The sequence below is a fragment of the Pseudonaja textilis genome, chromosome 6, assembly GCF_049901715.1.
Source record: "Pseudonaja textilis isolate UNSWEBS1 chromosome 6, rPseTex1.2, whole genome shotgun sequence".
NCBI lineage: Eukaryota > Metazoa > Chordata > Lepidosauria > Squamata > Elapidae > Pseudonaja > Pseudonaja textilis.
In genome coordinates, this window is record NC_141995.1 from 33915430 (window position 1) to 33941794 (window position 26365).

The 26365-nt window shown below is 40.5% G+C and overlaps 2 protein-coding genes across 3 annotated transcripts in view; one reads left to right on the top strand and one right to left on the bottom strand.

The window, feature by feature from the left end:
* Positions 1-129: 129 nt before the first annotated feature.
* METTL14 (methyltransferase 14, N6-adenosine-methyltransferase non-catalytic subunit) lies at positions 130-25581 on the bottom strand. 2 transcript variants are annotated; one of them, XM_026697960.2, is made up of 12 exons: positions 25437-25581; positions 14093-14303; positions 13758-13846; positions 12716-12803; positions 11305-11385; positions 10587-10674; positions 9363-9453; positions 8099-8240; positions 6552-6644; positions 5092-5208; positions 1502-1712; positions 130-627 (listed from the first exon to the last, which is right to left on the bottom strand). In XM_026697960.2, exons 2-12 carry the CDS (start codon positions 14252-14254, stop codon positions 323-325), a joined length of 1467 nt encoding a protein of 488 aa, XP_026553745.1. In that variant the 5' UTR covers positions 14255-14303; positions 25437-25581; the 3' UTR covers positions 130-322. The 2 variants fall into 2 exon arrangements, with proteins under 2 accessions (XP_026553745.1, XP_087792338.1); XM_087936212.1 differs by lacking the exon at positions 25437-25581 and having other exon boundaries at positions 14093-14249.
* PRSS12 (serine protease 12) overlaps positions 24417-26365 on the top strand; it is a 41123-nt gene continuing 39174 nt past the window's right edge. The window contains exon 1 of the mRNA XM_026697958.2: positions 24417-25119. Within this exon, the coding sequence (XP_026553743.1) occupies positions 24696-25119 (424 nt within the window). The 5' untranslated portion in view covers positions 24417-24695. The remainder of the gene's footprint in view (positions 25120-26365) is intronic.

The window sequence follows — 26365 nt, forward strand, 5'->3', positions numbered from 1 at the left end:
TCTTAAAATTAAAGCTAAAGCTATCAAGTGCAAAGTCAATTTTGATAGTAAATGTGCTTGATAGAAAAAAGACTCATGCTACCAGTGAGGTAATAAAACAACTGCAACAAAACAACCAAGTTCAGAGAATTCAATTGTAAATGTGCTTTATTGTAAGATCTCGATTATTGTACAAGACTGGTTCATAATAGGTACAAAAATATTTTGGTGAGTAGATCTTAGAGTGAGCTGCCAATAAAGGTAACTGGAGAACTAAGACTGTATTTTTTAAACAAAAACTCAGTAGGATAAAGGCAGGCAAAAAGATGAAGATTCTCATTGCTCAGCGAGGGGGAAAGCCACCCCGGTGAGTACCTCCCCGTCCCCCTCTGAATCCCCCTCTTTCCCCCCTGAAATTAGTTCGGTTTCTCTCTCTGCCTCTTTCTCCACGACCAGCTGAAGTCCCGCCTCTTCCTCCACCCCTTGGTGCACCACCACCTCGATCTTTTGGTGGTGGTGATTTTGGTCTGAGTCTCTCAATCTCTTCTGTACAGCCAGTCAGGTGGGAGTTGGGAGCTGTGAAATATGATGTATATGTTTCAGCATTGAAGTTACTATTTGTGAGTGTGGGTCCAACAGTTAACCAGCCTAAAGGGAGGGAAGGGAACAAAAGGGGAACGTGAGCTGCATATAAAATTGTACCCCTTAATCATTTCCTGATTGGTTCTTTTAATACTACTTAAATTTTGCATAATTTATATTGTCCAAGTAGAAGCACAAGCAACTATTCCCATAAAATAAGAGCAGGTAGAATTATTAATAAAACTCTACATGATGTAGCTGAATGTCATTTTTGGAAATTATAGATGCTTAAAATTAATCCATTAGGACTATTTCAATGATATCAGACATTTACCTCTTTAGCTTTTAAAACACATAGGAGAATAATCACTCTCAATTATTAATAAAATTATTGAAAGTCAGGTATCATACCCAGAAGTGATACACTTGTTTCTGCCTTTCATATTTATTTACTTAGATGTCAGTTTCATACCCATATTTCTGCCTTAACATCTAAATACTGTAATATACAAATGGGAAATTAATTTCGTTTCGAGTCCTGAATGAAACAGCTCTGGGGTGGCTAGTTTTAAGGATGAATTTTATGATTGGAATGCTTGAACTGCTACTATATAAAATGACACAGTTGAGGATAGAGAAAAATTCTAGAACGTTTGGAACGCACAGCAACCATTCTGAGCAAAAAACAAAACAAAGCCCAACCATTTGTGCCTGTATGCTGAATGCATACGTCCTCATTATATCTACAGTCATTTAGTAAGAAAATAGGCTTGGTAAAGTTGTCCTTTATGCTCAATGGGACCACTATACTGCGCTGAAAGCCATAACTACTCCTTTAAAATCTACATTTTTCTAAAGCACACAAATTAATGTTATGAAATTTTCATATTTACTGTAAAGTTTTTGAAATGATATAGTACAAAACAAGCCTGAGAATAACCTGGACGAATGGTGCTATCACGTCCAAAAAGATGAAGCCGCCTTCTTCCAAGACAAAAATGTTCAATAATATGAAATATTTCCACAGGTTTTTCTATGTTACCAATTTCTGGCTCTTCTGTGATAATTAAATCAATGTCAACGTTAGCATGGATAAAATCCCCATCTGTACTACGGCGGACAGTTCCTTTAATGCCCATAAGGCAATGTTCCTAAAGAGAAAACAAAAACATTTTTTTCTATCAAAAGTATATAAAAATGATGGGAGAGATGGGAGAAATTAAAAGAGAATGTGACTTTTTTGTAAGTTCAGTTATGCAATTCATTAAAAATGTTCTGAAATAAAAATATTTGCTATAAAATCAGTAATGCCAAACTGCAAGGTAAAGAAAGAAGAAAGAAGTCTACAATTAATACTATATTACATTGATACTATAAGATACATATTTTGCCTTTGCTTTGGAGAAAAGGCAAAATATGTATGTAACATGTATATCAAAATATGTATATCAATGTAATTTAGCTCAACAGCATTCCTACATTTTCCCCCAACAACAACAAACCTACATGGTGGGTTAGAAGAGAATGATTGGCCCAAAGTAATGCTTGTTTTACTGCCCAAATTACTGCTCTGAATAGAATTAAATCATATGATACATGTTATCGATCAAATTACTCACATCTGTGTCAACTCATCATACTACTCAACCCATACTTAGCATTTTGTGTGTGTGTGTGTATGTGTCCACATAAATTTCAGCATAGTATATATTATCTCTAACAACTCTATGAAACTCTTTTTTATAAACTATTTTCTAAGCTCTGCATATTCCTTGTATACAGTCATAAATCACAATTTAAGTAAACATTTGAAGTCTAAAATATCCCCAGAAGTATCATACAACATGGATACAACATGAAATTTGAACAAACTGGTTTTAGCATCCATTCCCCAGCCCAAAAAAGAAAGAAAAGAAACAGACAATGACATTTTATATCTTCTTTTTAAAGATCATATTGGGATGCAATTGTATAAGAGGCCTCTAGGTGGGAAGTCTACAGTTACCTGGGGGTGGGGAAGATTTATCTTGTTTCAGAAGAATGTGATCCAAAAGGGCAATTTTCCACAAATTATTAAATGCTGCTTTACTAAAGCCACCTGATGGTTTTTACAAAATTGTGAGTAAAGATGAATAATAATTTCCAGAACTCTCCAAAAAGCTGTGTAAGTTCCAAATTCTGAAAAAGCAGGGAAGGGAAAATGTCCCTTCAGATATAGAAAACAGTTCACTTTTACTGTCTCTGGCAAGCAACACTACTTGGATTAGGCAAGATACTATCTTAAGCCAACTTTCTCTCACCTGGCAACTTCCAGATGGATTAAACTTCGATTCCCATAATCCCTAAACATCATAGTAACACATCTGGAATCACCCGTTTGAAGAACGTTGATATTGTATGTCAATCCTAATATTTCTAGACCTTGATTTACAAAAAAAGACTAAACCACTGTGGAAGTAATCGATTAAGAAGAAGAAAAATACAGCACACAAATATCTAGTTATTACTTTTTCTTTATGTTTTGAGACTTGCAGTCTCTAAAAAAATCCATAAAAGTAACAAATATTTTTAGACACAATCATTATTAATGACTATGGAATACTTTATTTCTATGAGACTCATGATATATTTAAAAATGTTAAATTTTGTTTGGTGACATACAATTTACTACTACCAAAAATGATACGGAGTATTATCAGGAACCTAGTTTTTCTTTTTTCCTCTAGGAAAAAGAGGTATTTTATGCAGCAGTTTGGAAGTCTTGAGGAAAATGCTCCAATAGCCCCTGAAACTATTTTCTAGGGAGTGATTTTCTAAGTGTGGCTGTAGATCATCACTTACTGCAATCTTCTCACAATCATGGTCCACAGCCCATTTGTCACCTCAATCCTCTCCACAAATGATGACATTTAGCCACTGAGCCTGCATATTTACTGCCTCAGCCTTCAATCCACACAATGAATCTTTACACTACCAAACAATTCTATAAACAATATTAGCCCTCATCAGAAACACATCAAAAAACTGGCAATAGTAAACAAGTCTCAAATTACCAGCTGCAAGATCATATGCATTCTGTCAAGTGGAATTGTGATTTCACACAAGCAGTCCTCCAAAAAGTGCAAATAGGATATAAGATGAACGTCTAACATTGCGATTTCATTAGGGTAAAGATCAATTCACTCTTTCATCCACTTTGTTAATGCTCAAACATTTTGCGCTAAACATACTTGACCAGCAGATTTGTGTTTATGAATTATTATGGCACAAGGTGTATACAAATTTTAAATAATACTGACAATTTTGTATTAAACGTTGTGATAAAAGTTTGAAAATGCTTTAGAAATAGCAAGAGTAAAAGGAAATACACAAATATAGGTAGTCCTTATCTGATGACCATTTGATCAGCAATCATTTGTAGTTATGTCAGCCCTGAACAAATGCTACTTATGTCCAGTCTCCAAAGTTACAGCCATTGCTGTAACTCCACAGAATGTCCACAGAATCAAAATTTGAGCATTCAGCTGCCTGCCTGCAGTTAGTAACTGCAGAAGTACTTCCTCCAGCCACTTCTCTTCCCAACATCTATGCCCTTTTGGCCACCTTGCACAGTGACTCTCCTTGACAGCACTGGCAATGCCAGCAGGGCCTGGTCTGAAGTAAAAGCTCGGGGCCTTCAGTCTCAGTCAGCCACTACTACCCTGGCCAGCCATTGGCAAAAAGGCAGGGATGTTGAAGATAGGTGGGAGGAGCTTGAGAGGAGCTGGTTTGCACTCATGTTGATCATGTGACTACGAAAGTGTGCACACATGAGGACCAATAAGAAGTCACTTTTTTCAGCACTGTTGTAACTTCAAAAATTTGCTAAACAAATGTCAAGGACTATCAGTATTTATTTTATGGTCCATGATAAGGTAAAGAGTGAGGAAGATTTCATGAATTTCTGTCAAACAGAAATATCTCAAAATCTGCTTTTCTTACAAAATAATTGGTCTAGCAATAAGTATAGTTGTCAAAGCAATAGGCAAAGGTTCAAATATTGCTGAAGTACTGAATACCAGAAAGAAGTTAACACAGCCCCAAACTATTCTAAAGAAAATCAGAATAATTCTCTGTTGCCTCCATTTAATTTATATCTCAATATAGAACAAAATGACAGCTAATCATGTTGAACTCCTAACTACAGCAACTGTTCAGCAAAAAAAAACCTATAAAAGATATTCTACAGCTCTTCCATCATCTCTCTGAAAGGTGAAAAAAAGCCTACATTTTTCCATGATACTTTGATTTGCATTTCAGTAAAATAAGTGAGTCAGGTGTTTCCCAGAATTAATGTTCCAGAGTTTCCTGTTGTAGACAGAAGTTCAATACCGTATTGTATCTCTCATTTGTAAACACAAGTAGTAAGTGAATACATTTGTTCTGCAAGTATTTTCATAAAACTAAATTACCATCAACAGCAACAGAGCATTTAAAAAGCATCTACTGTCATAACGCAGGGAGAAGACAAAAAGAAATTCAAAGATGTACCTTCGTTCTTTGAAAAACAGCTTTGGGATCCAGAGTCTTGGTCTTCCCAGGATTATTTTTATTTGTTTTAATCCAACATATATCTTCACATCTTCTGTATCCCCATTTGCGCAAACACTACCAGAGTTCAATAAAACAGAATTATTGTACAATACAGCAAAGAACAAGAACAGTGCGTTGGAGACAACAAGGCTGCTGAAAGCAAATTCCTTCTTTTCATTTTTCATTCACTAATTTTTCCTGAAGAGAATGCTAGCAGATCCTATTGAATGGGATAGTGCATCGCTAATATACCTCTGGGCTCAATATGAGATCCCCTTTTTCCTGAACTAGCCTATCCCCGTGATGGCGAACCGATAGCACACGTGCCAGAAGTGGCATATAGAGCCATTTCTACAGGCATGCGAGAGGTCGCTTGGAAGAGCCCTACTGCACATGCATGTGCCCCCGCCAGCTGATTGTCGGGTATCTGCTGCGCATCTGCAGGGGGAGATGTGTGCGCATGCACAGGGGGTGGGGTGCGTGGTTGCACACTCATGCACAGAGCACAGGGGGGTTGTGCACACATGTGCAGGGGTGGGAGTGGGGGGTCACGCGCGCATTGCATTTTGGCACGCAATGTGGAAAAGGTTAGCCATCATTGGCCTATCCCATTCAGTAGGAATTGTGATCCTTTTATAGGAAGACTGAAATACAAGTACAAGGAGGATGAAACTCCACTATTGTTAACCAACTATGTAAGCTTAACTCTAGATATAGTCCAATTTATTAATTCAATTTTTTAAAGAAAAACCTGAATTCTTCTATAATTTTCCTTCAAACTTCAAGCAATTAACAGATTTTCAAGCAATGCCTCCATTATAGTATATATTTATTTGAACCCCTTCAACATTTTAAAAATATGTTGCATATCAGCTCATATGGGTGATTTATACATTATTACCTATGGCATTAAACACACTGATGGCACAATTTTATGTATATATGCCTGCATGTATGTATGTGCGATGTCTCAGCAGTTAAGATGCTGGGCCTGTCAGCTTGAAAGCCGACAGCCCAGGTTTGAGACCCTACATCATGTGACGCAGTGAGCACCCCTCACCCTAGCTCCTGCCAACGTGGTTCGAAAACATGCAAATGCAAGTAGATAAATAGGTACCAGTTCGATGGGAAGGTAATAGCACTCCATGACATTATCATGGCCACATGATCTCAGAAAGTGCTGACTCAACAGTCCTTGAAATGGAGCCCCACTCACTATAGTCAGCAATAATTAGTGGAGTAAAATCTGTGGGGACAAAAATGGACTCTACAAATATATGTAGGCCTTGGCTTTCAAGACTTCCTGTAGTTGATTCTTAGTCAGAGACTCTAGACAGATACTTTTGTATATGCTGGCCTTGAAAACTTCATTGAATAAGTTGTTATTATTCTTAATGCATAGAACTACATGATCTTACCACCCTGCCGAGATCCAGGCCCTCACCAGAACCACACCAAAGAAAGACAAATGATCGTGGGGCAGCAATTTCTTCAATGTCCAGTTTCATAATCTGCAAAAAGTAGAAAATGTGTAATGTTTTAAGCAAAACCATTTGCACAGCAGAGTGCAGCACACACCCTGGTCTTTCTTAAATAATACACAATTTTTAGCTACAACTGTAGAATTGTCAGTGTCAAAAATAAAGGCAAAGAAATACAATCATGCAGTCATTCAGTAATGCATAAACAGCTCTAGATATAGAGGCAAAGATAAAAAATAACTTTTTAACATAACTTATCAGAGATAAGCGGTTTTAACATATTATATCCAGAGATTTGATATAAGAAATTCATGATCGAAGGATACAAAGTTATTTTTATTATGAAGTTCAACCAATATTTCAAATGCAAAATTTTAATAGCTTCTTTTCTATTATCTTACCTGTTCTCCATAGCAACATACTGTTCTGACCTAGACTTCCTTAGAAAGCATAAAACACAATCTTAGTCCTGGTAAAATCTTTTATTTCCACGGCTGTGAATTATGTTCATTCACAGCCTGCAAGGCTTCACAAACAATCTTTCAGGGGAATGTTTATAAACACCCACCTTATCATACTTGGAATGCTTCCAGAGAACTAATTGCCGAATGCAGGGCAAGGCCAAACTTGACGCAGAGTCAAACAGAACTTTTCGAAACTTGAATTGACCAGATGAACTAATTGCTTTCTGCAAAAGCTCACATCCCGTTCGCTCCTCTCTTATGTCCCGGAGGCGGGGGGGCGGCAATCATCTCCGAGTTGTGGCCTTACTCCTGAGTCAACCCTGCTTTCTCAATTGTTCTTGTCTTCTGGTAGCCCTGCGCATGTGCAGGCTGGGAACCGGTACCAGAAACTCCCCCACCTCACTGCTGTCTGAGTCTGAAGGCAGCTGATAACTGCCAGCTTGCCCTGGCTCCATCTCTGCCTCTGATGCAGAGCCCTCGTCCGAGTTTTCCTCAGCCTCCAAGACTGGCCCAGGTTCCTCCCCAATCTCCTCACTACTGTCTGACTCTGCTGCCAGCTCCATCAGGCAGCGGGCCACAACACATACAGAGTGATTTATCTGGCACATGTTACTTAGAAAACCTTGCTTTTTTAAAAAAAAGTCTCCTTACAATTACCACCAAAGATTTAAAGTTCACTTCTTTACACATTTTGTTCCAAGAAAAGTGAAGGATTCTTCTGGTTCATATTATTTTTATGCAACAGTTCTTACTTTATTGCTTCATAACTGCATATTGTATAAATTGTAAATACCAATTAGAAATAGATGATGGTAGCTGCAGCTGCAATTTTAAAGTTAGCTAAATGTTAACATGACAGAATTAATAATGATCCACAGTTTTAAAAATTGCTCATCTTTCATATTTTAAAGGATGAAAGAGCATTCACGGGAAAAGCAGCTAGATAGAAGGCATTTCAAAAAAACAATTCATGTAAAACAGTAACAAGACATGTCTTAATGTTTTCTATAGCAAACTCACATCATCCCATGTCCAGCATTTCTCATTAGCAGTAATGCCAGTCTCTCTATAGTATTCTTCCAATGGTGGTTCTAAAAGTATCACATCAAACTTAGACTTGAGTTCACGAAGATCAAAAGCTTCTAGTTCAGCTTGTAAATACCTATCATACAAATGAGAAATACATCATTATTTCATTAGTTTTATAAGTTGACAATTTCATAGTGTCTATTTTTCAACTGTGATATTTAAAACAAGTTGTCCAATTGTCCTAGATTGAGATATGCTATTTACACATGCAACACACTTTGAAAAAATAGTACTTTGTGCACAAAAGCAGTTTTATTGCTTTGAGAAAGCAATTCACATTTGTAGAATAATTTGTAAATAAAATGCTGGTAACTGTTTATCTTAGTATTCACAAACTAAATTCTGAAAGATAATCTGGTTACCCTTACCTTATTAAAATTCACAAATACTGCTATAAAATTACCATTCAAATTAATAAAAATTAATTTGTGATAAACAACCTCTGCACTAAGCACCAGTTAAATTTAAAAACCGACTTCCAAAATTAATTTAAATGGGCTGTATCCAATAATTGAGTAGTCTATCAGTGTTGAAACAGCATCTATTAGTTGAACAGATTATTCCTGCTTCACTTTTGCCCCATTACCTTTAAAATACTGTACTTTGTGAAGCAGCTGGAAACTTTCAAAACAAATGAGAACCAAGAGAGAGGAATCACAAGAAGAATTCTAGCTATGGAAATGCAACCTTGCTGTTCAATATGGGATTCAGTCCAATGATTTGTAAAGCGTCTTTACATCAAAAGTTTTTTAGACTATGGTAGGCAATCTGTGGGCTAATTGATATTGCTGAACTACATCTCCCTATCTATTAGCATTGATCCCAAAGAATGAGGGAGTGGCACAAGTTATCTATTCCTGGTTTATTAACAAGAAGCCTTTACGCCAAGAAAATTATTCTTATTTTAATCCATTGATGTAGTAAATGTGTGTTATTTACACATTTCAAACTAAGGCTTATGAACTGTAGATATTTGCAAACAGCAGAAGAAAAAAACCTGAACAAATGGTCAAGAGCAAAAATTCACTAAGAAAGCACACCAAATAAAATTGATTAATAATTTTGAAGTTTATATATACAATCTAAATATAAACATTCCCACTGTCAACAGGTGTTCACAGAAAAATCTTAATTTGCAGTCAACTAAAGATAAGCCTGTCTGGACAAAAGAATCCAGTTTATTCAAAGTATTTACATTGGAGGGGTGTTAGATTTAGATATTAGCTCATCTTTCAGCCTGATGAGTTCCCGGAGTTTTGGATATTCTTCAAATCTATCTGCTAAACCTAAGAGGAAAACACATACACGTTATCCTACAGAAATAACTTTCAAATACATGTATCACAAAATAGACACCTTAACATATTTGATTTAGATCACAGCTTATTATTTATTTTCATTATGATTTGAGCTAGCACAATTAGCCAAGTACTTAATAAGTTTGTCTAGTGTTAGCACATCTTCTAAACCCATTTATTATTTTGCACAACTTCTAAACCTATTTATTATTTTGAACCATGTGCTTAAATTAGTATGAAATGCAATGCATAGGCATAACATAAAATAAAACTTTTCATATTAATTTTCAGAGTTTAACATATCTCAATGCAAATTAATGTCTGTGTCTCTGGATTTTTAAAGAAGATTAATAAGAGCTCTTACTTATTTGAAACTCTTTATGGCATGACTGGTATTATTTTGGCCGTGTACAACTCAAACAACTGTTGATACTTCCAGCTTGCAGATTTAAAATGCTTAACTGTGATGGTTTACTGTCTTATTTTTATATATAATTTTGATTATAATAACACCTAAAACAAACTGTTTACTTTAGTTTCAGAGGCTGCTATTTGAATTGAAATGATTATAGTCTTTATGAAATTGAGTATACAATATCATGATGGCTACAATGTTTACAATGTTTGTTGGAGTGAAGGTTGTTAATCAAATACTGCAACTGTAAAACTAACACCATGGTTATTAAGAAAACTCATTGTTTACTATGGGGCAATTTTTGCCAAAAAATTATGGTCACGTGATGTGTTGCAAATGTCCATAAATGTAGGCCAGTAACCAAGCCTTCAAAATGTGGTCATGTGACCATGGGGGTAGATATCAGAACTTCAAATTTGGATCATATATATTACAGGACTATATTACAGGACTATATTACAGGAACAGACCTCTCTTCTAAAACTAGGGAACTTTTGACCATGCAATTGATAATCACCACACCTATTAAAATCAATTATTACTCACATCTAAACATAATTCCCAACTCCACTGTTACTTTTCATTTGGCTGATAGTTCAAATACATCTATGAATAGAAAATTGAAAGCCTGTACTTTTCTAAGAATAAATAAAACCTCTTACAACCTGTACACAGAAATCTTATATTATAAATTCCTTTGACATACCCACATCTCTGATGAAATTTTGAGGTCTGTGTCCAGTGTCCACAAAATGCTGACAGTAGTCATTATGAGGATTTAAGCTCTGTGTCCCCTAAGGGAAGAAAATCACCTAAGAATAAACATTAACAAAATAAGGCAGATCACTGACACACTGATTTGATATTATTGCCTGCATATGGAAACAATTATCCATGTCTCCTAGATTTTTCCAGACTGCTTATACAATAATTTATTGTAATGATGACCTCTGGACAATATATTCCATTTCTCTCTTTTTCAACAAAGAATGTGTTACTTATATATTCAAGATAATGCATTTTTCTTTAGCATATAATGCCCAAATGAAACAGCTATTTTGGGGTGAGATGTTTCCTCTGCTTTCCATCAAACCATCATTTGGTACAGCAGATGCAACCTGGAACTCTGAAATATTATTCAAGTTAGCTACAGTGAAATAGATAAATAAAACACCCGTGATCAGATTTGTTAAAAGCATATTCGAATCCTAAATTTGTGTAACCAGAGATCTCAATAACATCCAACTGGAAGGTAGAACATTAAAGCTGAAATATTCTGTAAATTTATTTTCAGCCCTTTTCGGTCATACAAAATCTAAAGACCTCTGAATGTAAAAATAAGCTATAAAATGCAAATAATATAATACAAACCAATAAGTAAATATAAAAACATAATACATTTAAAAATCGTAACAGCTATTTACCTTAAGAAAAGTACTGGAATCTTTGTAAATTTCTTCTTCGTATAATACATTCTCTTCATCTGGCTGAAGCTCCACTTCATCCTGTGAAATAAAGCACATTTTATATGTGGGTAGAAACAGGGTGTTTCTCGTCTCATTAGCATTCCGCTTCTTAATGAAGAAAGAAGACAGCTGTCTATGAACACTGCCTCCCTGAAACAGTAGATCATGAGTAGCCCCAGTGTAAGTCTGGGAAAGCAGTCAGTGAACCAATTACATTTTCCCCAAAACACTGTTTAAACAACAAAAATAAAATTTAAAATGATTTTAAAAACCCAGATGCTTTAGTATCATATATACCTTCTCTTTTGGGTGAATCACTCTATCAGAGATATGTCTTCCAAAATTGGTTAAGAATGCATGTAACTACTGCTACTTAAGAAGGATTTAGCCTTAAGATTTATCCCCTGCCCCTTTTTAAGAGCTCAAGGCTGCATGTGTTGCACCCATCGTATTTATCCATTCAATTCCTCAATACTGAGTGAGAATAACAACCCTAAAGTCATCTGGTTAATTTTTGTAGCTGAGAGTGGGCTTCCCTAGTGATAGTCCAATGTCCCAGCAATGATACTACACTAAATCTCATAAACAGTATGTCAGAAGGCAACTGGATCTAACTCTCCATGTATCTTCTTGTGGTTTTATTTGGTTCCATATCTGGCTGGGGTTTGCTTTTTCTTCACAGTACTATTACAGGTGGTCCTTGATTTATGACCACAATGGAGCCCAATGTTTCTGTTGCTGAGTGAGACAATTGTTAAATGAGTTTTGCTCCATTTTACGACCTGCTTGCCAGAGTTGTTAAATGAATCACTGCAAATGTTAATAACAGAGTTGTTATGCGAATCTGACTTCCATACTGTTTTGTCAGAAAGTTGCAAAAGGTGATCACATGACCCTGGGACAATACAACTGTCATAAATATGAGTCAATTGCCAAGCATCTGAATTTTGATCATGTGACCACAGGGATGCCATAATTGTCATAAATGTGAAAAACGGTCATAAGTCACTTTTTTCGGTGCTATTGTAATTTTGAATGGTCACTAAATGAGCTGTTGCAAGTCAAGGACTTCCTGTATTTAAATCGCCTAGAATCTCTATTGTGAATGGGATGCTATTTTTTTTCTATGTAAGTATATACATATAAATCAATATATTTTATTTTCTCCTTATAAAGAAAACATACCTATTTATAAGATTCAAAAATATTGTCCTTTCTAAAGAGAAAACACTTTTAAATATACAGAATAAGATCTTTTAATGTAAGTATTAAGAACAATTTTACATGCCAAAATCTTTATTAGAAAGATTCAAATCACATGTTTCTATTTTAGAATCAGATTTGTCCTTTTTTAAAGCCACTTTCTTACTTTATATTCTTCTATTTCTTCTTCATCAGCTTCTCCCTCATCAGGATATCTACGTTTAGAATTTGGAGCAGATGTATCATAAGCAGCCCTAGAAATATGAATATTGAATGTATGTTAGCTTAAAACAAATTTCATAAGATGCTGTGAAAAGTTAATTTAAGATGTGCTGATCCTTGTTATACTGCCTCGGTCATCTTTTTATAAAAGTATTGTAGGCGAACTGCCAACAGATTGGAGTTTGATCTCGAAAGGACTCAAAGAGCTTTACATCCTTCTGAGGTTGATAAAATGAAGACACAGATTGTTGGGGGCAATATGTAAATAATGCTTCTACATTATAAACTGCCCAGAGAGTGCTGTAAAGCACTATGGAGTGGTATATAAGTGTTAATGCTATAAAAAGAAGTATTTTGGGATTCAGTAGCTTTTTAGCAAATAAAAAAGGATTGAAGTAAGGCAGTCCTTTCAAAGAAATCTCAGTGCTGAAAAAGGTTCTCCCTTATTTCACTAAGATTTCAAGAAAATTGATTGGCGTTCAGGAATTGAAATAACTCTGAAAAGAAATGACATTTTAAATTCTTTATATCATTTATCTTTGGCTGGAAAGAATTTAATTTCCTTATATATATGAATTTTCAATATGTACATGGTCTTTTCTTCTGTATTGTTATATATTAATGATATTAACCATTGTAATTCTGAGTAACTTTCCATTGCATGTCTGATGATACAATGGTATTCCTACATAAATCCTTATCACAGATATATTAAATATTTAAATATATATAGAAAATAGGTCTAGATAAAATTATAAGATTCAGATCACTATGCATTACTAGCGATACAAATTTCCTAAATAAAGTAAATACTCAAATTCTAGGATAGAATCTGTTTTCAAATATTTGGTTGGAAATTGAAAACTCAGTTGGGTTAAAATAATAACAAGTAACATGAACAAGCAAATTTAACTAAAGTTTCTTTGCAGCAACTTCAATTCTCTCTGTGATGTTTGCATGATTAAAAAAAATCGCTTAATGCAAACCTGCATGTTTCTCTCGTTTCAGCAATTTCCCTTTGCTCGTCCTTGCTGTTTAGTACTGCACCAATACTATCTGCATTTTCAGCTCCCAGCTAAAATATGGAGAAGAAAGAAATAAGGGAAGAGAAGATGATCACAGGGGCAATATTATACCATACTAACCATTAGCATTATATTATACACTGCGATTATATCCACGCAGCCCCGGTAGGTCTTTCCATCACAACTGTGCACTAATAGATCCCCGCCCCTGAAGCCACGGGACGCGCACGAGCAGCCTCCCGAAGGCCGGACCTTTCCTCCCAAGCATGATCTCTCGGTCACCGGGCGGCAAATACCTGCTGAGCCAGAAGCTGCCGGCGTAGTTTTTGCCGCTCCCTGATCTCCAGCAAGCGGCTGTTCATCCTCCTCCGCCAAAGTCGCCGCCTTGCCGGCGCCCACTTCGCGCAACGCTGCCCGAATCGCCGACCGGAAACAGAGGCGGAATTTAGAAGCGTCATAACTCAGCGGTGACGCCGCTTCTGCGCTTCTGGCGGAAGACTGGAAGGTCTGTTTCCGCGTATTTGAGGAAAGTAATAATTAATGCTTCCCAGGAGGCATGTAAATATTGCAAATAATTCTTACAAATTAAGCTACAATGAACAAGGTTTATTAAAAGAGCATGCGTTCTTTGTTTTTCCAAGATGAGGATGGACTACATTGCGACTTATATTAGCCTACTGACCATTCTGTTTTCAAAAAACTTGACTCTAAATATCTGGTAGTGTTAAATATTTATTTAAACACGGAAGGGAGGGGAAAGTACCAATGTTTTGCGCACAAAAGTTATACTATGCCTGTTTAAGTTTATTTCTGACGGTTGAGTCATTTGCACTGTTCCGTCATTCAGCTTGCAGTGAATAAAAAATTCATTTACGTGTTGCAAAAATTAAGAAAAATAATCAAGAGTAAACATATTGTGAAAAAATAACTTTTCCTATAGTGATACATTTCTGCATGAACTTTATAATAGCAGATTTCAGCAAGCTTATGCAATAAATACAATTTTAGAGGTCCTAAAAATGAATATTACCTTAAGCTTCTCTGTAGATAAATAGAATAAGAGAGATTTCTTAGAAAGATTAATAGCTTTAAAAGGAGAGTACAAGAAGGTATTTTAGAAGTAGAATTTCGGGGTTCCAAAGGAGGACACCAAAAAGAAGGGCAGACTTATTGAGCTATTAATATTTGCTACATTCATTGAAGAGGAAGTGAGCAAACATGCATACAATGGAGCCTGCATACTGAGGAATGGACTAGTGCCAACTGATTGCCTAGCCTGCTGCCAGCCAGCTGGTTAAAAAGCAAAAGCCTCTAGCACTTAGCCAATTAAGGTGTTTTCAATATGTGATAGCAGTGCAAGACAGGATACTAATTAAGATCACAGCTGAGTTTGTTAACTTGCAGTTAAACATTTATTAGGGAAACACTGCATGTTGGAGAAAAGCTATTCAGTAATATTCTTTTAGATGCTTGAAAAGCCAGGCAATATTTGATTTTAAGGATATGTCTGCCAGAGAGAGAACATGGAGATAAAAAGGGGATATATGCTCCTTTTGCTATCTGATAATCCTATTTAGAAGAAGAGTCTTCAAGAATGAACTTCCATGAATTTGATGTGAGTTGATAATTTATATGTAAATATTCTACACCAAAGATACATCCTGCAAAATTTCAGAACTGGTATATAATCTCCACTATTCTCAAGAGTAGTTTAGAAAGCTAACTGTTTTGTTTTTTCTAAGCACAAAGTATTGGTATCATAAATTTAGGTTTTACATTGTTAGTTCTGTTCTATCATCCTTATGATGTAAGGATGAACTGCAATGCTCCATTCAGACCACAAGATGGCGATGACCTATTAAAGTCGGTTCTTTCTATTAAAAAAAATAAAAGGAGATTGAATGGAAAGCTTTGAAAGAGTATCTGGATGAACATGAACAGCTTCAAAGATTTAGATAAAAATTGCTTGCAAGTTGTGAAAATTCCCTTTTTATGGAAATGCTGAAGAGGTTCCATTGATGTCAACTGACCTTTGAAGCGTCTTTCAAAAAGAACATGGAACCATCGCTAAATGAAAAACAGAATTGTTTGAAATAAATGAAGATTACAGCCTCAGTGAAAAAGGAGGAACTGTAAGAAGTACATTGTGTTCCCTGATACTGGCTTCACACAGAGCTATATGGCCTATGTTAGGAGTCAGCAATTTAAAACACGAAAAGAGAGATTATTCAAAAAATAAGAAAAATTGAACAATCATTATGTATTAAACTTACAACAGCGATAGTTCATTTTTCAGTTTTTTAATTCTCAGAATATTTAAAATGATGTGTGGCTTTTGGCGATGCTAACTTTCTTTCCATCTAACCCAGACAATAACATAAACATAATTATTTAACAGAATAACACAGTTGGAAGGGACCTTGAAGGTCTTCTAGTCCAAACCTGTATGTAGTATTTTTGGTTCATAACTAGCTTTATAGATCAGTTATAATTTTGCATAAATGAATGTTAGCATGCGGGTGAAAGCATACGGAGTTCTTGGTACTCTGTGAACTTGGTTATTTGCTTGTAGATTTCAGTATATAATTAAATAACGTCAGGGTGAGTGAGTGTGGGCTTTGCTGTCTATTCATATGCACATATAGTAAATTGTCCTGCCATTTTTGGCAGGGTATGGTTTTTCTCCTTGAAGAAAGAAGGTAAGGGAATGGAGGTTGCATACTGGTGTATGTTCTTCAATCCTTAATTATTGCAGCCTCTACTGACCTAGGGAAATATACCTTTGACATACCAAGACCTGAATACTTGGAAGTATCACAAATCCTGAAAAGAAATTCTGATGGTTCCATCTACAGAAGCCACTCTTATCTTTGGAATACCTACAGTGTCAAGGTTTTTTTAATTGTAAAATTATTTCTAACTTTCTGCACTGACCATATTGTTATCTAAAAACTGATATACTGGATACACGTTCATTTTTTGGCACATCTGATTTTGTTAAGACAGTTTTATGTCCATATACCAGGTAGAAATCTGCTCCAGGTATAAATCTGGAATTGTCATCCATTTTAAATATTTTGGAGTATTAATTCTTAAGATTTTGGGTAGGATCTTCAAAATAAATTGGTAAATCAATTACTCAATCATGGTCTTATTCAGGAAATATGATACAGTTGTTAAGGCACCAGGCTGGAATCTGGGAAGCTGAGTTCTAATTATGTCTTAAGCACAAAGCCAGCTTAGTGACATTAAGCCAATCACTGAGCCTAGGAAGGAGACAATGGCAACGGCACTTCTGAAACAAATTGCCAAGAAAACTGCAAGGACTTGTCCTGGCAGTCATCAGAAGTAAACAGTAACTTAAAGGTGAACAAGCACATAAATAAATCTTTGGAAGATTGCTGTATGACCTGGATGCCACTGGTCATTATATTAATATTTTGTACAGTGAAAACTACGCCGCCTTTGGTCCGATCTAAGTATAGTATATAAATCATACATATATTATACACATATACATATAGTATATAAAATCATTGCAATGTCGTACCTGTCAATGAATACTTCAGCTTCAACCATAACAATACAAGAGCACACAATAGATACAAACTCAAGGTAAACCGCACCAAACTTGATTGCAGGAAATACGACTTCAGCAACAGAATGGTCAATGTCTGGAATACTCTACCTGACTCTGTGGTTTCTTTCCCAAACCCCCAAAACTTTAACCTTAGATTGTCTACTATTGACCTCACCCCTTTCCTAAGAGGCCTGTAGGGGAAGTGCATAAGTGCACTAAGGTGCATACCGTCCCTGTCCTATTGTTTCTTTTTTATATTTCTTATATGTATCCATTTCATGTATCCATAACTATGTTTATACTTATACCTATTATCTTATAATTGCTTGACAAAATAAATAAAATAAAAATAAAATAAAAGCTACTTAAATATTAATAGTAATTCATAAATATGTATGTGAAACAATCTGAATTAAATATAAAAGTTCTTAAGAAGTCAACTAGATTCTTCACAATATAAATGAGTTAACATCATGGTGATTTGCTGTGCCTGCAGGGTTAAAAAAGGAAGATCTGAGATTTCTAAGGTACCCGCTCTTGGTACTGCATTAGGGAGTATATGATCAAGTAAGTTTTCAGCAGCATGTAGGGAAAGACACAGAAGAAACAACAAGGGCATCATTTATTGGGGCAGCATTTTCTGCTGCAATGTCTGTCAAGAGTATGGCAAACACAGTTGCAATAACCACTCTGCCAGTTAGAAAACATGTTTGAAAGCACAGGTGACCACAGTTGGGATAACAACTTGGTTGTTAAGCAAAAAGATTGCTAAGTGAAATTATGATTGTGTTTATAATCTTACTTTAGCTACCCTGTGCTTAATGGATCTAGGAAGGTCATAACTATGAGGACTGGTTGTAAAGTTATGTTTAATCTCTGTCATAACTGATCAGTTGCTAAAGAGGCAGTTGTTAAATGAGGACTGCCTCTATGGAGAAAAAATAAATAAAAATCCTATATATGAATTGTTATGTCCTGAGGACTCTAGGAGTTCTCACTCAGGTCCACTCACTTTGTGTGGGCGTTCTTCCCCCTTTCCTCATTGGTTGATTCTCTCCAGCAGCCAGCTATAAAAGCAGGCTGCGGGGTCCAACCAGTTTCTGATTGCTGCGAGCCAGTTCCAGGCGTGGCAAGCACGGTCAGCCCTTTATTACTAAATAAAGTATTGTTGCACTCATGCTCTGGTTCAGCCTCTCATTGCTCAAACTTAACACTGGCGACGAGGGTGGGATGGCGACCAGAAGCACCATGCAACCGCTGAGTCACTAGTCACCGGTCCGCAGCCCAGAGAGAGCGATCGGTCGACTACAAGAGAAACGCTGACCGCAGCCAGAGAGAGCGGTCAGCCAACAAAAGAGCGAACGTTGATCCGCAGCCAGAGAAAGTGGTCTGGTTCAAAAGTTAGAAGCGTCTGTAGCCGCTTGTTAGCCCAGCTACGGGGAAAGTGAAGCGCTGCGAGCCGCAGCCGCTCAGTATTAGGCGCGAAATTCAAACGGGTGTCATTTGAATTTCAAACCAAGAGAGACACAGCCCAGCGCTGTAGTAAGTCACTAACGCCCACACTGGCGCGAATCTAGACACCTCCAACGGCTAACAGCCAACGTGGTTAACCCAGAGAGAAAGAGAGGATAGCAAAAAACCTCTCCAGAGCTGATTTCACTTGCAACCCACGAGCGCCCGTTGTCCCCAGAGAGATTTTTTCCGCAGGTAGCCCAGCCGTTCCAGCACCATGAGTTCCAACCCAGTATTCCCGGCGTTCAAACCAGACGAAGAGAAGTGGGAATCGTATAAGAACCGCTTCAACCATTACATCGACGCGGTCGGCCTGGCGGATGCGGGAGAGCATCGGAAAAAATCCTATTTCCTAATCTACTGCGGAGCCACCGTTTACGATACTGCCGCAGCACTTGTAGCTCCTAGAGAGTTGAAAAACGTTCCGTGGTCCGAGTTGCTTGAGATCCTCACTAACCACTACGCTCCCAGGCCTTCACAGATCGCCAGGAGGTTCACTTTCCGTATGAGGAAGCAATCGAGTAAGGAGACCATCAATCAATATATGGCCGCCCTCAGAACAGCAGCTCTGCACTGCGGGTTTGGAACATACCTGGAGGACATGCTCCTCGATCAATTAGTTTGTGGGGTCAAGGACCTCAATCTACAGAGGTGCCTTCTAGCAAAAAAGACCTCAACCTCGCACAAGCGGTCGAGGAGGCCTGGCAGCCGAGCTGGCAACGAACTCAGCCACCGAAATACAGGGCCCAAGCGCCAAGCTGGCATCGTTCCCAGTCCATTCCGAGGAGGTGGTAGCAGAGGAAACCCTCAACGACGAAAACGACGTCAACCGCCTCGCCTACGACAAACGGCCGCAGGTAGGGGCCAAACAAGAAAACACCGGTCCACCCAAGCACATCACACTGTGCCTAGCCTGTGGGGATCGCATCATAGGGCCACCTGCAAGTTTAAAGGAGCCACCTGTAACAACTGCCATAAAAGGGGGCACATCGCGAGAGTCTGCCAAACCCCCAAAGCGCTGCACACAGACTCCCTCCCTCGCACTCGGGACCTCAGAGGCAAGTATTAAACTGTCGCACGCACCACCTTGCCAAGCGAACTTGCCACACTGTTAGTAAAATTTCTCTCTCCGTTTCCCTAGAAGGTAAACCGTGCCACATGGAGGTTGACACAGGGTCAGCGCTCTCAATAATTTCGTGGAACACCCTCAAGAAACTCCACCCCGGCCTATCTACCACCCGGCTTCAAAGATGCGAGTTCGGCCTGAAGGACTACCAGGGGAAGACCATTCCTGTGATCGGCAGAGGCAAGTTCTTTGTCAGTTTTAGAACTTTTAAAGGTCACCTACCTCTAGTGGTAGTTAACGGCAATTTACCCACCTTATTGGGGCTCGATTGGTTTCCCCACCTCGGCCTAGGGCTAACAGGAGTCCATGCTGTCTCAACCTTAGACACTGACTCCTTATTCGCTGATTTCGCAGATGTGTTCAGCGAAGAGCTGGGGTGTTATAACGGAACCCCCATCTCATTCACAGTCGACCCCCAGGCAGTCCCAATCAGACTAAAACCGCGTAGAGTTCCATTTGCTATTCGACCAAAACTAGACGCTGAATTGGATAAACTATTAAAACAAGGGGTCATTGAGCCAACAGATTTCGCCAAGTGGGAGACGCCCATTGTCACACCCCTCAAAAAAGATGGTAGCCTGAGAATTTGCTCGGACTACAAGACAACAATCAATAAATATTTACAAGTTAGCGCCTATCCTGTGCCCGTCATTCAGCACTTATTGCACACATTCGAGCCGGGCAGTATTTTCGCTAAATTGGACATGTCTCAAGCGTATCAGCAGTTCCCTGTTGATAACCAAACAGCGGAACTTCAGACCATCGTCACTCACAGGGGTGCCTTCCGATGCAAGCGTCTCCAATTTGGCGTAAGTGTTGCCCCAGGAATTTTTCAGTCCCTCATGGAGCGGATTTTACAGGGCCTCCCTGGTGTAGTACCCTACTTCGACGACATCTTGGTCTCGGCCAGGGACAGACCCCAACTCTTCCAGAGAGTGCGAGCAGTGCTAGAGAGGTTCAGACAGCATGGCCTCAAGTTAAAAAAAGAAAAATGCGCCATTGCCACTAGACAGGTGGACTTTCTGGGTTATAAAATTGACGCCTCTGGCATTCACCCCCTGTTCAGTCACCAATAAGTCCCCAGCAGAGCTCCTGATGGGCCGGCGCCTGAGGACTGTATTGGACAGACTTCACCCACAATACTGCCCTGACTCTCCCCTAGACATTTTATGTTACAGGAGCCTGTATTTGCGAGGAATTTCGCTGGGGACCCACTATGGATGCCAGGCGAGGTCATCGCCATCACCGGGCCGAGATCGTATAGGGTCAGGCTGGAGGATGGTCGCGTCTGGGAGGAGGCACATAGACCAACTGTGGAGGCGCCACAGCACCCTTGCCAGCAGAAATCCAGAATCACCAGACGAAGGGGAACCGCCTCATCCGCCTCTCAGCCTCATCGCACCCAACGTCCAGTCCGCACCAATAGCCGTTCCGGTCAGCCCGAACTCGGACAACAGCGCCCCGAGAGTTGACCAGCCTGATCCAGCCCACGGGAACTCGCCCCCAGTATCCAACCCTGTGAGTCCTGAGGATGCCCAATCCGGAGAGCGCGTTGGCGACACGCTGCCGGCTCAACCGTCACAGACTGATTCTGAACGGACAGACAATGCTCCCGAGCTGCGCCGTTCCGGGCGCCAACACAAACCCCCCGTCTACCTCAAGGACTATGCATGTTCGCATCTGGGGGGAAGGGGTGTTATGTCCTGAGGACTCCAGGAGTTCTCACTCAGGTCCACTCACTTTGTGTGGGCGTTCTTCCCCCTTTCCTCATTGGTTGATTCTCTCCAGCAGCCAGCTATAAAAGCAGGCTGCGGGGTCCAACCAGTTGCTGATTGCTGCGAGCCAGTTCCAGGCGTGGCAAGCACGGTCAGCCCTTTATTACTAAATAAAGTATTGTTGCACTCATGCTCTGGTTCAGCCTCTCATTGCTCAAACTTAACATGAATATTTAAAATGTTTTTAATTACTGGTCCAGTGAACGTAGCCACAAATAAAAGCAAAAGCTATGAAACCTCTCTGGAATTTTCCCACTTCAATCTACACACGGTACAAACATGCCCAGGCAACGTCTTTCTGCTGTGTCCTCACAATTTAGCCTTCCTCTCACATACCCAGCTTATGAATCTATTAGGTATGTCGCCCATTACCCTGGAGGAAAGTCATGTGACTGGGAACAGAGTGAACAGAAGCAGGATCAAAGCACTGTGCAGACAGCACATGTCAGGCCAATTGTTTTCTGCTGATTCAGCCTTGGACGAAAGATGGCACTATTCCATTAATTGCAGTAGGTTTGCCACCCAAATCCTTTTAGGTCAAGTTGTCTTCCTGGAGACTGGATGGATAAACTTCCCATCGGTACCCATATTTTATTGAATCAACTTTGTTCTGAGTTCCTGGGTAACACAAAACCCAATTCGCCAGACAGGTGTCTCCAACATCCTTCACTGACTGGTTTGGGGGATCAAGGTCTGCAAATGCAGCCACAGAAAGACAAAAGCAAACCAATTCTTTCAAAAATACTGGTTCAGCGTCGTTTCTTATCAACGGCCAGCAACTTCAATCTTCCCTTGTTGGAGTGTCAGCTATGAGCAAAACCACTTCATAAACGCATGGCACAACATAGGAGAACAAACCTATCAGGACAAGAGTCAGCAGTCCATCTGCATTCAAAAGGCCACTCTTGAAGACAGCAAAGTCCACATTTTGGACAAAGGACCACTGGTTTGAAAGAGGGGTCAAAGAGACCATCTACGTCAAAATTGAACACTGGCCCCGCCCCCATCTATTCTCTGCCTCCCGAGTCCCAGCTGATCGGCTGGGTCTTCTTTGGTTGCCCTGCAGAGGAGAGGAGAGCTGGAAAGCAGGTTAGTGGGGTGGGGAGGGAATGGGATTTTGCAGTAACCTTCCCCTGCCAGGCCCACCAAGCCACGCCAACACACCTACCAAACCACGGTCACAGAACCAGTAGTAAAAAAATTTTTTTGAATCCCACCACTGCTCCACACCTATTTGTACTACTCAGGTGACCCCGAGGACACAGACACCCTCCCCAAGTGGCCTCAACGACTCTCTAAAAAAAAAAATGCTGCCTGCAAGGAATATACATCCTTTCACTCCCCACAATCCAGCCAGTGCCGAAGAAGCTTCTTGGATGAGAAGGGAAACGCCTTCGAAGAAAAACCAGAAAATCCTCCAGTTGCTTCTTGGGGGAAAAAAAAAAAGCACCTGTGGGACAAGCGAGACTCGGGCGCCCGTTGGCAAAAACCGTCAGCGCCCTTAAGCCGGTTGCGGCGAAAAGGAAACTGGGCGCGCATTCCTCCCGTAAGCCCTCGTTAAAAAGCTCTCTCTGCAGTACAGAATGAAATCCCGTCATGGGACAAAAATGCAGCTTCTGAGGAATTGAAACGCGCGCCGCTTCTGCCGGTTCGCGGCGCGCCAAGCGCTCCAATTCCAAGCTCGCGCGCGGCGTCGGGGTTTGTTGTCTGTCATCCTGGGCTTCAGCGGGGGCCCGAAGAGTCCTCAGAAGCAGGGGTCTCCAACCTTGGCAACTTTAAGCCTGGAGGACTTCAACTCCCAGAATGCCCCAGCCAGCTGGCTGGGGCATTCTGGGAGTTGAAGTCCTCCAGGCTTAAAGTTGCCAAGGTTGGAGACCCCTGCTCAGAAGGACCTCATTCCTGCTCCGCTGCCGGGCTCACGACGCCTAGTCACTGAGCGTGTGCAGTGCATTTGCTTCCTCCCTGAGGGACGCTCCATAAAGTAACCTTCCCAACGCCCCAAAGTGCGTTTTCAAGAGGCAGTAACTGGACTTCCCGGTTTTTCTTTGAAGACGTTTCGCTCCCTCAGCTTCTCGGGCGAATGAGAAGCGAAACGCCTTCAAAGAAAAACCAGGAAGTCTAGTTACTCCCTTTTGAAAAAGCACCTTGGCGATAACCGTGGCTTGGAGGACTGAGAATGAATCTCCATAGAAAAACCCTCCCAATCGCATTTCCAAACCGCGTAGGCTTTTAATAAAAAAAAGGGTGGCTGGGCTAACAGAGGGTAGGAGGCCAGCTTCCCCAACACGGGCGAATATGTGGAGGGGTGGTGGTTTTCTGAACGCAAAGGATCCGTTACAGAGAAACGGAGCTGGGCCAGCTGAATTTCTACCGGTCCTAAAGCGGCTGCGAAAAACTCCTTCACAACTGGGCTGCGAAAGAGAACCGAAAGAGCGGGGGAGAATGGCAACAACTGTAAGCCGTGCTCACCGGATAGGCTCGCCCACGGTTCATTTAACCTAATCCTAAACAATCCGGAAAACCTGAATAAAAGGTATCCCTCGCTCCCCGCGAGTTGACGGGGTGATCAGCTTGCCCGGCGCAAGCCCGGGTTGGAGGGGCAGGACAACAACCTACGTCCCTCAAGCGCAGCCGCCTTAAGACGGACAGCCCCGTGCGCTGAAAGCGAGGCGCGACCTCTTTCTCGGCTGCTGCGGAGCCAAAGCCTCAAAAGAGCGGGCGGCGGCGAGGGGTCTGCGAACGGGGGAGGGGGGAGCGAGAAGGAAGGCGGGGGTTGAGGAGCTGCGCGTTCACTCGGCGGGAGGTGGGAAAGGTTTGGCGGGCGCCGTGTGCGGCTCCGCCCTCCGCCTTCCCGGCCGGGCTCCGCAGCTGAGAGGCGATGGAGCAAACCGCGCGCGGTTGGCAGCATGACTTTCGCCCGTCTCTTTCTGGCCGCGGCGCTTCTGCTCGTCGGGCCGCTTCTCAAAGCCGCCAGCTCCGCCACCAGCCGCTTTGCTTCTCCGTCTTATTTGTCGGCCGCTTCTCGGGGCCCGGGCCCGGCGCCGCCGCCGCCGCCGCCGCCGCCGCGCTCCCCGCCAAGCCACCCTCAGCAGCCCGCCGGCGGGGGCGGCTGCCCGAGAAACGGAGGGCGCTTCGTCAACGTGACAGAGTTCGGCGCGAGGTGCTTGCCCTGGCTGGAGGTGCCCACCTTCCTGGACCGGACGCCTCAGGGCAAAGAGCTGCGCGGGCAGCGCAACTTTTGCAGAAACCCGGACGGCAGGAGCAGGCCCTGGTGCTTCTACCGAAACAACCGCGGCAGGGTTGACTGGGGCTACTGTGACTGCAGACAAGGTGAGGTGGGATCTCCGCGCCTGCTGTCAGGTCTTGCCGGGACCGGACGGGTGTTAACGTGTGAACTGCCCTTGCCTAAACGTCCGGGCGCCGAAGGGGCGCGCGGCGCTCAGGCGAATCGATATTTCATGCGCTCCCCCCTACTTTGTCTCTGATGCATTTTACCGAATATATTTTATTGGAAAGCGTGCGGCGTGATTCGTGTCAATCGGGTTAGCGCGTCTCAAAGTTAACACGCGCAATTAATTCTGCAGACTTCATAAGGAATAAAGGTAGAAATAAACGAAGCAAGAGAAACCACGCAGATGCAAACTTACCCGTTAAATGAGGACATCCTCTAGTCTAGTAGTGTGCATGACTGTTTTAAAGCTCCGGTCTGATCACTGAGGTGAGAGCAGAAGTTTGGTGCAGTAGTCCGTAGGAATGTCCTCCTTTTCATCTGTAAAACGTTGCGGGATTATGAGTTTTATCAGGAGCAGAATTATGCTTGCCTGTCCTCTCAGTAGTGCAAGAACAGTTGCCTACGTTCGCATTGCTGAACACGTGGGTTAGAATAATTTAAAGTGCAAGGAAAGATTTCCAGGATAGGAGTGAATGCTTTCACTCTAATTTTTTTTTTGCTTATTTCCTGTATGTGTTTGAAAGTGATTCTGCTTAATCTCTGTGGCTGTCATGTCTATGTTGGCTAGGGAGTGAATATAAAGATACAAAGCTCTGTTCATAGACTCTGAAGTGTCCTTTGTGCTGATGAATTACGTGCATCAGGGATGGGGAAATTATGGCCTACCAAATAATGTTTAACTATAAGTCCCAGTTTTCCCAACCAGATTGGCATAAATGAGAGATATTTGGAACTTGCTTTATCAGTATCTGTAGAATTGGCTTCTGATTTACAGTACTTGACTATTTTAGGCAGTGTTTGCTTGTGATACATTGTACTTACTATCATGTATTTTGGTAAAGTTTAAGTAACATTTTTGTCTATTTCATATGTCAGTGGTTTACTATTTCACATTTCAATGCCACTTGCATGTGTACACATTTGTGAGTTTGTATGTAAATCATAAAGTTTCAAAATGGGACATTCCAAACTAAGTACTCACAGAATAAGGCTATATACAATTTAGTTATTTGAATACACATACAAGTTTCCTCTTAGTATCAAGTAACTCACTGTCCAGGGAATGATTAAAATCAGTCTTGCTTTCCTTCAGAAAGGCTACTAGATTGTGAACCTTTACAACAT

Coding starts and splice junctions, on each gene's coding strand:
- METTL14 (XM_026697960.2), bottom strand. CDS start 14,254: ATGACGCTTCTAAATTCCGCCTCTGTTTCCGGTCGGCGATTCGGGCAG. Junction 6,645..8,098: donor AATGCTGGACATGGGATGAT/GTGAGTTTGCTA, acceptor TACTTTTTGCAG/ATTATGAAACTGGACATTGA. Junction 1,713..5,091: donor CTGTTTTTCAAAGAACGAAG/GTACATCTTTGA, acceptor TTTTCTCTTTAG/GAACATTGCCTTATGGGCAT.